This window comes from Ochotona curzoniae, unplaced genomic scaffold, assembly GCF_017591425.1.
Source record: "Ochotona curzoniae isolate NIBS_2020 unplaced genomic scaffold, NIBS_Ocur_1.0 scaffold_2476, whole genome shotgun sequence".
Classification (NCBI taxonomy): domain Eukaryota; kingdom Metazoa; phylum Chordata; class Mammalia; order Lagomorpha; family Ochotonidae; genus Ochotona; species Ochotona curzoniae.
In genome coordinates this window covers 13,579,088-13,596,300 of record NW_024467095.1, presented here as the reverse complement: position 1 = coordinate 13,596,300, position 17,213 = coordinate 13,579,088, and the positions used below count along the sequence as shown (strand labels likewise).

Genomic DNA, 17,213 nt, shown 5'->3' with positions numbered 1-17,213 from the left:
GCCATGAGGCTACCACACCAGCCCTCCACTTCTGACTTCAAGCTGCTAATACACCTTGAAACACAGTGGGAAACAGCCCATGTCCCCGAGTCCCTGGCTGGAGTTCTACACTTCTGCTTCTGCCTGACCCTATCTTAGCCTTTACAGCCATCTGGTAAGTGAACCAGTGGATGAAAGGTCTCCCTGCCCACCAATTCCCATCACTCTGACATTCAAATAAATAATAAATACACTTTGAGAAGAATACAGCAATCAGATCCGTAACTGATTAATACTGGAGTTGAGGTAATCTGCTCAGAGACATATATCAGCACATTTGTTTTAGAAATAGAAGAAAAAATTCATCTGTACAGATTTCTTCAGTAATTCAGCAGTGCTATTAAGCTTGCATTCACAGCAGCAGGTTTAGTTCCTGACGATGTGAAGAACACCTAGCAGCAGTCGCAGTAAGAACAACATCCAACACTTAGGAAACATTTATCTGCTGGGTCCTAAGCACTGGAAAACATGGGAACCTCAAATAGAAACTGTTACTCGGAAGGAAGGATAACTCAGTTGTGTTTCATTCCAGGCTGTTACTCACCAGCTGACATTCTGAGGACGAATGATGATCTTTCGATAGGCACCTGATAAGGAATAATCCCGTATTTTGTGTCTCATATTGTCAATGTCAAGATTGTCTGCTGTGAGCATCTCCCTGTAGGCGTCTCTGACTGACAGTAAACAGAGAAAGTGTGTTACAATGCAGCCCATCAGCACGTTTCCTTCGATGAGACTACTAATGGAGCAAGATGTCAATTTCAGCTAGAGATGGTACTACGTAAATCAGTCATCATAATTTGTAATCTGAAAATCTGTTCAGTGGAGTCAGAATGTACTACTTTATCAGGGACTAGAACAGAACCCCAGCTTTGGTCTGGTCAATTTGCAAGGTAACTTTGCAACCAACCACGGTACACTGCCAAGCTAACCGCAAAGGGCGACCTCACCCAGAATTACTGAACTATGTTTGTACACAGTGACAGCTGAAACACACCCAATACACAGACTTCAAACACCCTCTGAAAGAGAAAGCTAAAAATAAATGTGCTAAAAGAGATCCGAGGGCCTGGCGCAATAACATAGCTGCTAAAATCCTCACCTTGAACACACCGGAATCCCACATGGGCGCCAGTTCTAATCCCGGCAGCCCTCTTCCCATCCATCTCAGACACATTCACATCGGTGAGCGCTAAAGCCTAGCAGCTCAGATACAACACTGGGACCCACCGGGATACAAGCCTGGTGGGTGAAGTCCCGCAGGGACACACACGCCGGCAGCAGGAGCCGCCTGGTAGCACATCTGAGCAGCCCTGGTAACTCAGTAACTGGGAAACTACTGGCAGAGCTAACTTTCCAAGCAGCCACCTTAGCACAGCTATCAGCAGTAAATCCACAGACCTGCTTGCCCCACAGACAGCGAGCAGAGCGAGACAGAGAGGAACACTGCACAAGCAGCTGAGAAGCCAGGCAGGCAGCACCGACCACACTGAGGCTGAAGCCTCCCGACCCGTATTTGGAAGCCACAAGCACAACGTAAAGACAAAAACTGGCTTGAAGACCCGCAGATCTGAAAGGCTCTGGAGAAAACAGCAAGCAACATAAGTGAGAAAAAAATGTTTCCCTCAAACATGAGCAAAAGATCACCTCAATCTTAGAGCGACAGGAGGAAGCGATTAAAAATCTTCTAGACAAGGAATACAAAAAATCATTACAGAACTCTTCAGAGACGGTGAGAGACAAAGGGAAGAAGTCAACAAATTTAAGGACTGTATCACTAGAGATACAAACTATAAAACAAAACCAAATTGAAATATTTGAACTAAAGAATACACTAGAGCAAAATAAAAAGTCAACAGAAAGCCTCACCAATAGAATCAATGAGACAGAAGAAAGAATATCACAACTGGAAGATAATGTATTCAAGGACATGCAATTAATCAGACATATGGAAGAGAGTCTAAATAAAGCTAAGAAAAAAAAATCAAAGAAAAGAATAACACCAGGCTGTCTGGAGGTCAGTGTTTGCGGAGTCGGCAGGCTGAGCACAGATCACCCTCCATGTGGGTGGCCACCATCCCACTGCCTGGCATCCTGGATGGAATGCCAAGAGAATGGAGGACTCTTCGCTCTTTCCCAGAGTCCGATGCCCTTCTCCTGTATTTTAATGTAGAACTCCAGGTCCTGGACTCTGTGGCTTCCATCAGAACCTCCCTGATTCTTGTCAGCCTTGGATTCTAACAGAAAATTAGATTTAAAGTATTGACTTTGTTCTCCTTCCTTCCACTCTGGGCAGCCAGTGGTTTAATCACGTTACACTTGCCGGAAGTGCTTTCCGCACGCAGGTCACTTACTCTCGTGCTTCGGGTAGATAACATCAAAGCCAGGCAAGGGCATCACCACATCGTGGATAGAGTAATTGTGAACATCGTCTTCCTCAATGTAGGTGGCTGTGGCTGTAAAAAAAAAAAAAAAGAAAAATTAAGAAAACAGACAATATTTTCGGTCTCCTAAAATTACATGTGTATCTTTAAGTCAGAAGTACAAATCAGTACAGGATCAGTGGCCTGGGAAACATCGTAAGAGTAAGGTAAGTTAGCAGACATATCCACTGTCTTTGCTAAAGACTTTGCTAAAGACTGAGAGAGCTCTTAGTGAAAACTAAACACTATCTATTTCTTTGCTTAAAAGATTTATTCATTTTTATTTGAAAAGTGCAATGAGAGACAGAAAAAGACCTTCCATCCGCTGCTTCACTCCACAACTGTCATTACTGGGCCAGTCTGAAGCCAGGAGCCAGGAACTTTCGCAGGGTCTCCCACATGAGTCCAGGGATCCAAATAATTGGATCATCCTCTGCTGTTTTTCTAGGCCTTTAGCAATAAGCTGGGTTGGAAGGAGAGCAAGTGGGACTCGAACAGGAGCCCATATGGAATGCTGGCACTGCAGGCAGAGGTTTGACCTCATATTTCATGGCACATGGCCCTGGACAATGTTTATTTCTTCTCTTTTAGCAAGACCCACTATTGCGAATCAGATCCTGTGCCCTTCTCAACATTACAAAAGACCCTCGGAAAGCCATCCATAAATTGATGCACTTTTTTAAACAATAAACAATTTTTAAAAAATGGCCTGGGATGGGGCTTGTGGCTTAGTGGCTTCAGCTGCTACTTAAGATGCCAGCAACCACCACACAGTGCTGGTTTGAGTGCTGACACTGCCAGTCCAGCTTTCTGCTAACGCAGCTGGGAAGGCCCTGGAAGACCAGGCTGGAGTTCCCAGGTACCTGGCTTCAGCCTGACCCAGACTTGCTGTGTACAATTGGGGAGTGAACTACCAGATGAAGGAATCGATCTGCCAATTCACCTATCTTAACTATCTGTCACACTGCCTATCAAATACACACATACATTTCTAAATCTTTCAAAAAGCCTGTGTTTAAAAAATAAAATACAGTGGCAAATGGGACATTAGAATACACCAAATTTGATCAATACTGAGTGAGGGGAAAATGTTGGATTTAGAAAAAAAAAGATTCTTGGGCCCAGCGTGGTAGCCTAGTGGCTGAAGTCCTCGCCTTGCATGTACCAGGATCCCATATGGGCACCGATTCTAATCCCAGCATCCCTGCTTCCCATCCAACTCCCTGCTTATGGCCTGGAAACGCAGTCGAGTACAGCCCAAACCTGTGGGATCCTGCACCTGTGTGGGAGACCCCGAGGAAGCTCTGTTTCCTGGCTTCAGATCGGCGCAACTCTGGCCAATGAGGCTACTTAAGGAGTGACTCAATAGACAGAAGATCTTCCTCTCTGTCTCTCCTCCTCTCTGAATATGACTTTCAAATTTAAAAAATTAATTAACCTGATTAATTAAAAAGTAGAAAAAAAGAGACTGTTGAACAAATTAAAAACCTTAGTGTGTTTTTAAAGTCTGCAAGCAAGTCACGAGTTGCATGAGCCGATGGACGGTAGCCAGGCTGTCAACAGAACAATAACCTTGAAGCCAGACTTGACTCCGAACCTCAGCTTTTCCACTTTTAAATTAGCTGTGGGAGGAGCCTTGGGCAAATGACTGTCCTCATGCGGAAAAGGATCAGGAACACTGTGAGGCTTAAATGAGAAGATCCAGGCAAAGGTCTCGGTGCAGGACAGCCACCATCCACAGCAACCGTGACACTGGCGCTGTGTCACACACTCATGCGATCGTGGTGCACCCGGCAAGCTGGCTCCAGTCTGACCTGCACTTGAGGAAATCCCCTAGTCCTGGTTGAGAGCGAACCGAGAGGCTGCCATATACTCAGGTAGGCACACATATCTGATAGACGCAGACTGAAGTTTGGAAACAGATTTTTGCTACTAGTTGGTCAAAAATCAACTACTGTAGTTGAACAAATGGAGTCCACAGGCTCTCTTCAAATGAGAGATGTGCACATTTTCATTTAAAGGTATGAATACAAACCAACTAATAGATGTATTAGCTGTCCCTCCATCAATTAGTAGTCAGGTGAGACTAAAGTCGTTCAAGTCAAACAACCGAATCCTACTTTGGTTAAGCTACATTTGCTCTTTTACCTCCTTTGAGAACAAGGTCCCCTGGAACAGGTTTCAGCCCGTAGTCTTCTATCCTCTTGCTCACCATGTTATTCCACACATAGCTCTGATAGCTATGAATATACATTAAGCGATTGTTTCTTGGTATCTGGGAAAAAAAAAGTGCAAGGAAAAAAAAATAGTCTGAATATAAAAAGAACTGCACTGTTGTTCAGTACATCTTAATAATGATCCTTGGACAGAAATTCATACTTTAAATCTCATTTTTCTAATTACCTGGAGAAATAGTGACTGATATAGGCGTTAAACATTACAGAGACTGAAGTGCTGAGAGCAGGCGGTGTTATAGCTTGCAAGCACTCACAGCACTTGGCTTGGTTAGCCACAAAGCACACACACCTGCAAATTCAACAACTCTTACAGAGTTTACACCCTCAACCAAAGACTCCACCTTCAAATTCAAAGGACTGACAAACCAATCACTGAGCTAACAGTACTATATGTCCTGCAGTTCTTAAGAAGATTTAAGTGACAGAATTGACCACAAATTTTATGTAGCAAGAATATTGTTGGTATTTTTGTTTTGCTCTGCTGTTTTCTAAGTCTTATTTATCTTTATTGGCAAGGCAAATTTACAGAGAGAAGGAGAGACAGAGACAAAGATCTTCCATCCACTGGTTCGATCCCCAAGTGGCTGCAATAGCTGGAACTGAGCTGATCCAAAGCCAGGAGCCAGGAGCAAGGAACTTCTTCCAGGTCTCCCATGCAAGTGGGTCATCCTCTGCTGCTTTCCTGGGACCCGCAAGTCCTTGGGACCCTGCACCCATGTGGGAGACCTGAAAGAAACCCCTGGCTCTCGTTTTAAATCAGTTCTGCTCTGGCCTGACCATTGTGGCCATTTAGGGAATAAAACAGCAGATGGAAGATCTTTGTCTCTCCTCTCCATAAATCTGATCTGCCTTTCCAATAAAAATAAATAAATCTTTAGACTGATCCTCTCACTCAAGCAGTGCACAGTCCGATGGATAGACGTGATCCAGAAAGGACTATGGATTGAATACTGAGCGTCTCACATGACCATTTAATTTCCCATCAGCCATCACAGCCTATACATGAATGCTTCCTTGTGTCCTCACTGTTAATAAGTAACCCAAGCTTTGCCCTGTCCAATTACTCATCCCTTTCCAGGGTCTGAATGAGTATCCCCCGAATAAATCACTTCTTGGGGATCCCCAAAGGCTCCTTATTTCCCTTCTGCTCCTTCCATTCAATAAAAGCTTTCAAGGCAAAATTAGTAAGAGCATGAAGCTGTCTCAGGCCGTTGCCCGACTTCATAGGTCGCACTCACTATGCCAAACGCAGAAACTATATTCTTCATTCCGTATTTTGAAAGTCCTCGAAGCAGCTGCCCCTCCACACACCTTTTCACTGGCAGCTTTCTGAGGGCAGCAGCTGGGTCACGGGTCTTTGCCCACTCTTCCCTGCATTTCACCAAGTATCCTTTTTCAGCTGTGGGGGAGAAAAGGGCTGTGATTAAACAACGTGTCTGATACCAAAACTTTGATAATTTAACAGCTTCACAGAGTACACACAGCTAGAAAACGCCAGTGGTAGTGCAGGTGCTGGGAAGCACTTCTGTGGCCCTAGAAGCACTCTCAGGGCGCGGCCAACGCAGAAAGGCTGCATACAACTATTGGCTCAACCAACATGCCACTGCTGCAGCCAACAGAAAAAGCCACTTACCTTTCTTACTGTTCATTATCATGAGTGGCTCAACCTTTGACAAAAATCTGCAGTTCTGACTTCTTAGCTTCTCTTTTTCCCACTTGCTTTCAAATGTAATAACTAACATTTCTTAAAATCACATCATTTTTTAGTTTACAAATGAATGATCACCCAAATTGAGCACAATTACTTTTACACAGTTATATTTGACAACTTGTAAAGCAGTAGTTAAACCCTTTATCTAGTTTTTAGTACGTTGCAAAGTTTGTGGCTAATGCTACACACCAGAAATTAAAAAGGAATTTATGCCAAGTCATGAGGCTGAAACACAACAATCAAAGGTGGATGGTCCTTTGTTTATTGAGGAAAGAAAATTACTTTATTACTTTAACATATTTATTCCTTCATGAATTGAGAAATTAGATTGAGCCAAAGAGCAAAAAATGGAAGACAAATGATAAATCTCAATTAAATAGATCTATCAACTTCTAAAAATACGAAGAAATACACCATCTTTTTAATCGTACTGTAACAACAAGGAAATTCTGAAACAATTACTAAAATTTGCACCTCTGCTTTTACTCAAGGCAAATCCATGAATACACAGCCATGCATTTGTACTATTTTATTCTTACCTCCCGAACGAGGTTTCAATATTAAATCCATGACTTCTGTCCAGGAATTTTGCAGTATAGCTCTAAAATTAAACAGCATTTATTTTACTTGATTTTGAATTAAGTAGCTACATGCGTATGTCACTGAAGCATCAACTTGTCTTAATAACTTTACATTAAACTTAAAAGCAAGAAGACTAAAGTTACAGATGGTACATGCACATGCCAAAACAACTTTAAAAACCTAAGAACAATATGCTTACTCCAATCATTTAATACCATTCCAGTTCCAAAATTCTGTAACATTATAAATACTACATAATTAGGCCTTGAGCTGTTACATGCAGTATCTTTATGAACCAAGATTAACTTTTTATATACAAAAACACGTTTGAAACCTCTCATAAAACATCGCTCTACACAAATATCCTTGTTTTCATTACAATAAGATAATCTTTACTTTTCATTATAAAATGCAAGTTAATATGTAGGAAAGTTTACCTGCTCTCCCACCTTTAAAAATTGAACACTGTTAACACATATTCTTGTACATTTTTGGTGTAGCAACAATGCACTTTCCTTCGACTTTCTCATGCGTAGCGTACTAACCTCTTCTACATACTTGCACTTTGTTTATAATTGTGAAAATTTGTCCTTTTAAGGTTTCTGATCTTTGGATCATGTTTACAGAAGTTTTACCTATTAAAATCCAGAAATTACTTTCTATTAATTTTTGATTTCCAATTAATTGTGGATTTTAATTATCTTACTTAATAGTTAATCTTCCTGGGCTAGGTCTTAATATTTTTTTAAATGCATTAAAAATTTATTTTGGGCCCAGCACAGTAGCCTAATAGCTAAAGTCCTTGCCTTGCATGTGCCACAATCCCATATGAGCTCCGGTTCTGGTCCCAGCAGCACCACTTTCCATCCAGCTCCCTGCTTGTGGCCTGGGAAAGCAGTCAAGAACAGCCCAAAGCCTTGGGACCCTGCACCTGTGTGGGAGACCTGGAAGAGGCTCCAGGCTCCTGGCTTCAGATCGACTCAGCTCTGGCGGTTGTGGCCAGAGTGAATCAGCAAACAGAACATCTCCCTCTGTCTCTCCTCCTCTCTATGTACCTGACTTTCCAATAAAAAAAAAGGATAAATCTTCAAATAAAAAAATAATTTCAAAACAATTTGATTCACTACCCAAAAAGCCTGCAAAATCTGTGCAGTGGACAGGCCTAAGCCAACAACTGGAAGCTAAATGCAGGTCTCCCACGTGGTGGCAGAGGCTCGACAGCTAGAGCTATCACTGGCGCCTCCCAGTTACACAGTCCAAGAATGATGGGATTGGGACTCAAACCCAGGAATTCCAACATGGGATGTACAAGTCACAAGCAGCGACTCATCCAACCATGTCAAGCACCTGCTTTGAAAAATGCAGACTTATAGGCTCAAGGACTCAAAAAAAAAGAGAGAAAACAGTACTAATTATAAAAAAGGCAGCCTGTAGGCCAAATGTAGTTGTCCATCTGATCCTGTAACAAAGCTTCCAGAAAAACAGCTACACTCGTTCATTCGTGTGTTGTGTGTCTGGATGCTTTGACACAGTAAGGCTGCAATGGACACGGGATGCGTACTTGCTGCCCTTCTCAGAAACGCTTTGCCAGCATCTGGTACAACTCATGAGTGAAAGGGCTTTTAATTGTGGTGCTTCTCAGCGCTTCTGAAAGCCCCAGACACTGCAGAGTCAGTACGTATTTATTACTTCAGCGTAGCCCATCCTGACATATTACACATCCAGGCGCTCTGTGCTTTCATTGCTCTCTCCTTCTTCCACCTTCTTCTGTGGGAGCAACGGGCAGACATCTCCACGCTGCACACTTGAAAACACACAGCTGACTTTCAGTACACTCCCAGGGATGTCCAGCCATTAGTCCTGTCCATCTCCACCACTTCGTCTTTCCTGATTGAAACTCCACACTCTTCTAACAATAAATTCCCACTCCCCTCTCCCCTAGACTGTAGGCAGCCGTCGTTCTGTTCTGTGCCTGACTAGTGCAGGAAACCCCATGGGAGGAGTCAAAATATCTGTCCTTTTGTGCTTGCCTTTTCTCAGGGAGCACAGTCAACATTTATTTTACAGCATGTATTAAAAAGAAACTTTAGTTTTAAAGTTGGAGTGTATCATGCTGTATAAAGACATTTCAAAAATTTTGTGGAAAAATGCAATTAAAGGTTAAGCTTATTCTGGTACAAAAACATTTGAAATCGTAAGTACTTTTGTTTCATACAACACAATTTCATTAACTTCTAAAAATTATTTTTATTATTTTCCATGATACAGTAGGATTTTTATAGCTCAGTACCTGAAGACTCAGAATGTATGCCTGACTTCACCATCTAAAATTAACTTCACTTCCCTAATTATGTCCTTCACCATTTTCTTCAAAGGGTGGGGAAGATTAACATTTAATAAATGAGCCCAGGGCCCAGCACAATAGCATAGTGATTAAAGTCCTAGCCTTGCACACCCGGGATCCCATATGGTCGCCAGTTCTAATCCCAGCAGCCTTACTTCCCATCCAATTCCCTGCTTGTGGCCTGGGAAAGCAGTCAAGGACAGCCCAAAGCCTTGGGATCCTGCACCCGTGTGGGAGACCTGGAAGAGCTCCTGACTCCTGGTTTCGGATTGGCTCAGCTCCAGCCATTGTGGTCACTTGGGGAGTGAATCATTGGACGGAACATCTTCCTTTCTGTCTCTCCTCCTCTCTGTATACTCAGCTTTCAATAAAAATATATAAATCTTAAAAAAATAAAATAAATGAGTTCATTAGCTTTTGGATACCACAATGGAAATACCTAAGTGCAGCTACTTACAACAAAGGTTATTTTGGCTCCTGGTCTTGGTGGTACATAATCCAGTATAAGGCTGCCCCACGGGGTCAGATGTCTCTGGGGACTGTGTGTGGAGGGTCACACAGCAAGCAGGGAGGGAACCAGACCCGTCTCAGTTACATAACCAACACTGCCCTGAAAGCTCCCTTCCAAGACCCTCTAGGCCCACCTTCCAGACACCAAATCCAGAGAAACAAACCTTTGTATAAAAGACACTCTGACAAAGTCCAACTCACCTGCTTTACTTTTGCTAACCTGTGCCCTCTTGGTACCATTACTTCCTGGCTTTGGGAATTAACTGCCTGAGTTCAGCAGCCACATTCTATTCAAGCTGTCCCATACTGAGAATCACCTTCAGCACGTACACTGAGAAGCATCATCTCTGGCCACTCTGGGTCTCAGTTACTCAACTGCTTATTCCTGGGCCGCTAACCCCATAACACACCTGCTACAAAAACACGCTTCCTGGATATTATCAGGGGAGGGAGAAAAAAATGTGGGGTATCATTCTGAACTCTCATAATTTTTACCTTGCGTATATGAGTTTCTTGAAACAAAAATTAAAAGCCAGTGGAACATTTGGTCATCCGAAAAGAACACAAGTGATTCGCCTGTTTCAGACATGAGGGAATCCAGAAATACTTGAAAAGATCAACAACAATTCTCTTGTAACTAACCTTTTCCACTGGATTTCTTTCAGGCATTAAAACACATTAGATCCATACCTTCCGACTTGATACGTGGGGACGGCTGTGGTTCCAAATCTCTGCATTCCATAGTAGTTGATAAATCCAATCTCCTTGAGAGAGTTCATGGCGTGCTGTACTTGCTCGTCAGTTCCTGTTATATTTCTGCAGGGGTCCAGTCATTGGAAAAACAAACACATTTACAGTCCAACACAGGGATGTGTCCCACAAACAATTACGGCTTGCTTTGTGTGTCCCTCCCTCACCACCGTGCAGCTTTCTCTCCACCTTCTGAGGGTCTGTCCTTTGTTCACGCGAGGTAAAATAAATAAAACAGCAAATCTGCCATTTTTGCCACTTAAAAGTTCACAATTCAGCTGGATTTAGTAAATCCACAGTGTTGGACCACCTGGAACACTTCCTCAGCGTTCTGAACTGAAAACTCAGCACAGCTCTCCCCTCCTCCGCTTCCCCTAGTGACTGCCACGTCCTTGCCCTGTCTGTGGCTCTGCCTGGTCCAGGCACCTTACCCAGGCATTCTGGGCTGCCTTCAGCACAGCACTGGAGGACAGGGTACCTCGCCAAGGATGTGCTGGGGAGGCGTGTGTTCAGTACAAGCAGTAGTGTTCTTGCTCTCCCAGCTGTCAGACCCTGCTCTGCCTTCCCTTGGTCTCACTGTGCCTAGTCCCTGAAAGCTTGGGCCTTGGAACTGCAGGTGACCCCGACAGGGCGCTCTGCTATGCACAGCAGGCTGAGCTCTTTACCTGAGAACAACAGTGAAGTGATTCCCTTGAAGCTCTCCCAGTTTTAGTGGGTTTTTCTGATAGCTGAAGTTCCCCAACTTAAAGTTCATCAAGCACTTATTCAGGTGTGCAAGTCTTTGTGCAGTGATTCTGTAAGGAAAAAGAGCAGAGGATTAGGAGCTAGTTCCTAGCTCAGGAATCGAAGGACCGTTAGCTGCAGGAGGCAGCCCTACCCGCAACCTGTAAGCACCCGAAAGAAAAGGCACCAATGGCTCAGGGCAGGCACACTCCTTCCTTCCGAAAGGTTTCTTCAGTGTGACAGTGTATCAGCTGCGACAATATGATCTGGGCTGTACATTACAAGCTTAAAGCTTCTTATTATATACTACCAGAGATATAAGATCAAATGCTGATTTCCTGTGGGGAGCAGGAGAAAAGGGACTGTGGCAGACAACAATTCCATATAACAGAGCTCACTATGGCTGTACGCACTGACAGGATAGTTATGAGTTAAAGGCCAGGAAGAAGTTAGAGAGGCAACCTGGATGTCCTGGAGTACGACAGAGATTGCTCCCTGCAAATGCCCAACCACTCTGCTGCTAGGGTAACAAAAGCTTCACCACCACAACCCAATAACGGGTACATATCACTGGCTTTCATAATAGCTGCAATGTACAAAGGTTACCATTCTCTCTCTCAGTGCAGCTGCTCTTGGACATTTCATATAAATGGAATCGCACAATCTGAAGTCTCACCTCTTCACTCAATATGGAGCTTTAAGGCTTTTCTGAGAAGTAAGTGCCAGTACTGCATTTCTTTTTATAGTGAGTGTTACCTTGACTGCACCACAGACATCTATTTCCGAATCTCCCTGGCATGGCAAAAAGCCAAAGCTGTCCTGCAGTCCCCTCCCACTTGGGGAATTATGTTCCAAAACCCCCAGTGGATGCCTGAGACCACACAGACAATACCACATTCTATAGAACACTGCAGTACCATGACCTGATCACCGTGCTGGCTACTGATGAACGAGTGGCACAGGCAGCTCTACGTGCTACAAAGAAATGCAATTTACATCCACGGCAAGATTTCACCACTGCTCAGAAGAGCACAATTTCAAACTTCGGGATGATTTATGTCTGGCTCCTGCTTGGCCCAGCTGGGGCTGATGTGGTCATCAGGGGAGTGAATCAGCAGATAGAGGATATCTCTCTCTCTGACTTTCAAATAACTACAGAACCATTCTTTAAGAAGAATAAGAAGGGGAAAAAGTGGTAGGGAAAAGAGACCAACTGTTAGGTTAAGATATGTATATATTCACATATACAGTAAACATGTGACTTTTTCTTTTTTGCTTCTTTTAGATTTTTAAAAATTTGAAGTGGGAGGTGAAGAAGGGGAAAAGACAGACAGATAAAGCAAGAGAGAATACCCATCCAGTGGTTCACTCCAAATGCTCAAAATGGTCAGGGTTGGCTGAGGCTGCAGCTGGGAGCCCCAAGTGCTGTTTCCGCGGGGTCTTCACAAGCAGGAAGCTGCAGCCAGGTAGAGCACCTAGGCATTCCAAAATGGGATGCAAGCATCCAAATTGGTCTCTGAAATGCTAGGCTGACCACCAGCCCCAGATGACTAACTACAAAGCAATAGGCACATATAAACTACATATTTAACTCATTCAAGAAAATGAATGTGTCTCCATCAAATGTTTCCTTCTGTCCTTTTATCAAGTCGTCCTCCCATCACTCCTGACCACAGGGACAGCACTGGGCCTAGCAGTCAAAAAGCCCACATCCCATATCAGAGTGTCTGTGTTCAGTACGTGGTTCTGGGTTCCTGCCATGTATTAAGTTCCTGGTTCCTGGCTTCAGCCGAAGTCCAGCTCCAAACTCTGTAGGCTTTTGGAATATGAATCACAGATGGGAATTCTAAGAGAAAAATGAAGGCAGGCAGGCAAGATAAAAGGAAGGAAGGAAAAAATCAAAGCCTAAGCTCGTCTGATTCCACAGCTACTAAATTCATCCTGTTCTCCATTCTTTGTAGCCAGCTGATTTCAGGCTCATGTCTGTGAGTGGTACGATGGGCAACAAGCCTGGTTTCCAATTTTACCCATCCCCCTCCACCTAAAATCCCTAAGCAGCCTCTACACAGAACTTCCCTGCCTACACTAAATACTAAACACAACTAACAAAGGTTCTTCAGGATCCAGATCTTGCCCTTTCAAGCCTTATTTCTTGCCAGGTACCCACAGTACCTGTCAGGTACAAAATGTGCAATGTTCTCCAAGCTCTTTTCAAAGCCTTTCACAGTTCTTCCTCTGTTTCTGTCTCCTCTGTATATATATCTCATTTTGCAATAAAAATGAAAGAAATCTTTAAAAAAAAAAAAACCTCATTAAACATCTAATAACAACAAGAACAAAAAAATCAAAACACAAAGACTGTATTTCACATACAAGCTTTCCTTGCCTTCAGGGCTTTGCAGCCTCGCAGTCCCACCACACTCTCTCCACTTACTTGAGAACAGCAATCTCCTGAACGGTGATAGCCCTTTTGTCTTTGGTTCCCATGTAGGAAAATATGTTCGGCTTGACTCTGGCAAGACAAAAACCTCCTGAAGTCACATACTTTTAGGAGAATCCCATTTCTCATCATTTCAGTTTCAAAATAAACGCAAAATCATGAACAGGAAGAAATTAAAAAGAAACCTTTTAAAAGTGCTTTTAGGAAAGCATAAATCAATCTAAATGTTAGGAAAGTAGATGATGCATAAACAATTCCCTTTTTGTTGAACAGTGCTGCTGTCCAGTGTTCACAGCTGTTAGTGAGTAACTGACACTGCTCAGACAAGGCTGGCAGCAGCAGGAGGTAAACGAGGCCCCTTCTACTGACCACAGGCAATCTGTTAGGTCACATGGAACTGTGGCAACGAAAAGTCATCCTACAGATGTTAACACAGTACCTGTGGTCTCAATTATTTACAAATTAACAATCATATAATTTTTTCATAAACACATATCTATAAGTGTTGCAGCCTGTGCAACAGCTTAACTGGCTAGACCTCTGTCTGCAAATGCTGGCATCCCCTATGGGTGCCAGTTTCTGACCCAGCTGCTTGATCCAGCTTCCTGCTTGCAGCCTAACAAGGAAGGAGAGGACGGCCAAAAGCCTTGGAACCCTGCACTGGCATGGGAGATTTCACACCAGCTCATTGTGGCCATCTGGGGAGTGAACCAGCAGCAAGTTGATGGAAGATCTTTCCATAACTATGTTTCTCCAATAAAAAGAAATAACTTTTTTTTTTCTAAGATTTATTTATTTTTATTGAAAGGACAGATTTACAGAGAGAGAGAGGATCTTTTATCTGCTGGCTCATTAAACAAGGGTCCACCCATCTACTGGTTCACTCCCTAACTGGCTGCAATGGCTAGAGCTAACCTGATCTGGAGCCAAGACTGGACCATCTTCTACTGCTTTGTCAGCCCACCAGCAGGGATCTGGAAGTGGAGCAGCCAGGACAGAAACCAACACCCACATGGGATCCCAACACATGCAAGGTAAGGATTCAGCCACTAAGCCATTGCACCAGGCTCAAAGAAATAAAATCTTAAAAAAAAAAGTTACAAGAGGATCTTGTGCAGCTCTGACATGAATATACACGCAAGCCTGTTAACTAGGAGGTATTGTTGAAACTGACTTCAAATCCAAATTTCAAATCCCTCAATTTCAAACGGAAGTGAACTCCTCACCAATGATGTAATTCCATCAGCAACTATCCTTCCCCACCCGCCTTCTCCTTGGCATGGTCCCAGCGGGATAACATGGACTATCACAGGCAGCTAAGAAACACTGCAAAATGAAATGTTACTTAACGGAGCACTGTGTGTTACAGGTCAGACTGTGTCCCGCCCTCACATCACCTGTTGAGGCTCTGATCACCTCACTATGTTACATTTGAACGCCAGGCCTGTTCCAAGGTAGATCAAGTTCAAACTAGGCCATGAGGGTGAACCTGAGCACCCAGCCCAAACTCAGAAACCAGAGCCATGGCTGCACTTTCACTCTTGTGAGAAAACCTGTCTTGTTCTGGATTTCCAAGACAGCTGGCAGTTTGGTAAAGCCAAGCTTTGCAACCACATCGAAGTACCTGCTATCAAGGGAGAGGGAATTTCTGCTTCTCTGGTAGACTGTAACTCAGCTGGATGTAACCTATTTACTTTCAGGATTTTCATTTTGAATCATTACCTACTTGAATGGGGGTGAAAATATATATTAGGTATATGTATATAGTTGACCTATTGGCTAAAAAAAATACGAATTATGCTTGCTTTCTCCACTGATTGGCTCCTTTCTCAACTAGCAATGACAGAGGAAATACAGTTCCAATGTTTCACCTTTATACAGACACAGGAACCAGATATTCACCTTAGATACTTGGACAACACGTTAATAGCATCCATAGTGTCTTTGTTTTCCTTGTAGAGCACAAAGTGGCAGTAACTTCCCCTCGACTTTGGCCAAGAATGTTTCCTTGGATCTTAAGGAAAAAAAAAAATAGATGTTATATACACCATAATAAAAGATATTCTTGGACAACCCCACAAGGCTCACGTTTAGCTACAAAACCTTTGAGTGAGAAATCAGATCTAGCCCGACAGGAAGCACAGGTTCAGCGGGTGGGCACTCTGTGACTGGATGTGCACCATCATCTATCCACTCTGACTACCACAACCTCAAATGCAGGTGGTGCAGCAGAGGAGTGGCAGCGGCCAGGGACTCCCCCCATGGCTGGGGCCCTGCTTTCCGGAACACAGCAAGCACAGAGGCAACAGTGGATAGGTTCGAACCAAGCCAGGCCTGTTTCCCACAGTCAGTTGGTCACACCATCCCCAGGCTGGGTGCCGTACGGACGCAGCAGACGAAGGACCAAGCCTGTGAGCGGGCCCAATGACACCTTTGGATTTCCCAACAGCCACTTACATCACAACGGATTAGCTGCAGTTGGCCTACAAATGTTGACCTGACAGAAACGTCAGCCATTACTAGCGCCCACTGTCCCTGGTGGGGTGGGGGGGGATAGAGGGGGCGGTTTCAAACTAGGGCCAGTCCTACTTTGAGCCAGCACTACTCTGTTCAACTCCTCAGAGCTGAAACACAACAAGTTTAACCGCAGTCTCTTGGTTGAACACTTCAATTATACTATAATCTAGAAAAACTCATGTTGAAAAAGGTAAGATTTAGATTCAAACTCTTCAGAGTATGTCTCAAATTAATTGCTACTTCAACAAAAATGAGTCTCTGAGCCACAAGGGGACCTCATGGGCACCGTACTATCACTGCTTGCGAATTCTGTGTGTTAGCTGCAGCTGTTACTTGAACAACGTATCTATTTCAGAAGATGTCTGGAACTCCATGAAAGAAAAACCATGACAGGGGATGTCACACAATTCCTAAAAGAACTCTCTTCTTTCAAAAATGTTCCCTTATCTTTGTCCCTAAGATATTCCTTTTAAATGAACTCCTCTTCAGAGGCTTAAGTTCCCGGGATCAAAGTTACTTGGAACCCTGTCTGGTGTGATTTAAGCTATAAACAAAAGACTTAACAGAAAATCACCACAGCCCAGATCCCTGAGTGACTTTTCTTCGCTACACACATGGGTGTTTTCTGTCTTGGATAGAAAAGCATTATCGGTGTATCTTCTGACACCGATCTGAATTTCTCAGGTGGGCAAAGCTGTCAGTGTCGCTGACGAAAATCACTGGCATTTCATTTCATCTACAAGAAACGCCACCGGCTCTTACCTGCTGCAGTTCTGACCTCTGTCCAAACGCACAGCATAAAGAGCACAAGAGAGCAATGTTTAATGTATAGGAATACTTAAGTGCTTAGAGGTGAACATGCACAGGACCGCATGGTAAGTCGACAGCGAGGACTTTCACAGCACCTGCAGGCCACGTGGTGGGTGAACAGCCACTC

General features: G+C 43.6%; 1 protein-coding gene across 2 annotated transcripts in view; it reads right to left on the bottom strand.

Annotated features, from left to right (window-relative positions):
- Positions 1 to 17,213, bottom strand: part of PUS7 (pseudouridine synthase 7) — a 29,447-nt gene that overhangs the window by 4,011 nt on the left and 8,223 nt on the right. Inside the window, exons 5-14 of one of the 2 annotated variants that reach the window (XM_041002202.1) lie at positions 17,039 to 17,056; positions 15,662 to 15,773; positions 13,754 to 13,831; positions 11,262 to 11,390; positions 10,537 to 10,662; positions 6,950 to 7,011; positions 5,938 to 6,098; positions 4,611 to 4,737; positions 2,394 to 2,495; positions 584 to 713 (exon numbers count right to left, since the gene is read on the bottom strand). In XM_041002202.1, the coding sequence (XP_040858136.1) occupies positions 584 to 713; positions 2,394 to 2,495; positions 4,611 to 4,737; positions 5,938 to 6,098; positions 6,950 to 7,011; positions 10,537 to 10,662; positions 11,262 to 11,390; positions 13,754 to 13,831; positions 15,662 to 15,773; positions 17,039 to 17,056 (1,045 nt within the window). The remainder of the gene's footprint in view (positions 1 to 583; positions 714 to 2,393; positions 2,496 to 4,610; positions 4,738 to 5,937; positions 6,099 to 6,949; positions 7,012 to 10,536; positions 10,663 to 11,261; positions 11,391 to 13,753; positions 13,832 to 15,661; positions 15,774 to 17,038; positions 17,057 to 17,213) is intronic. The other variant, XM_041002203.1, reaches the window with a different exon arrangement.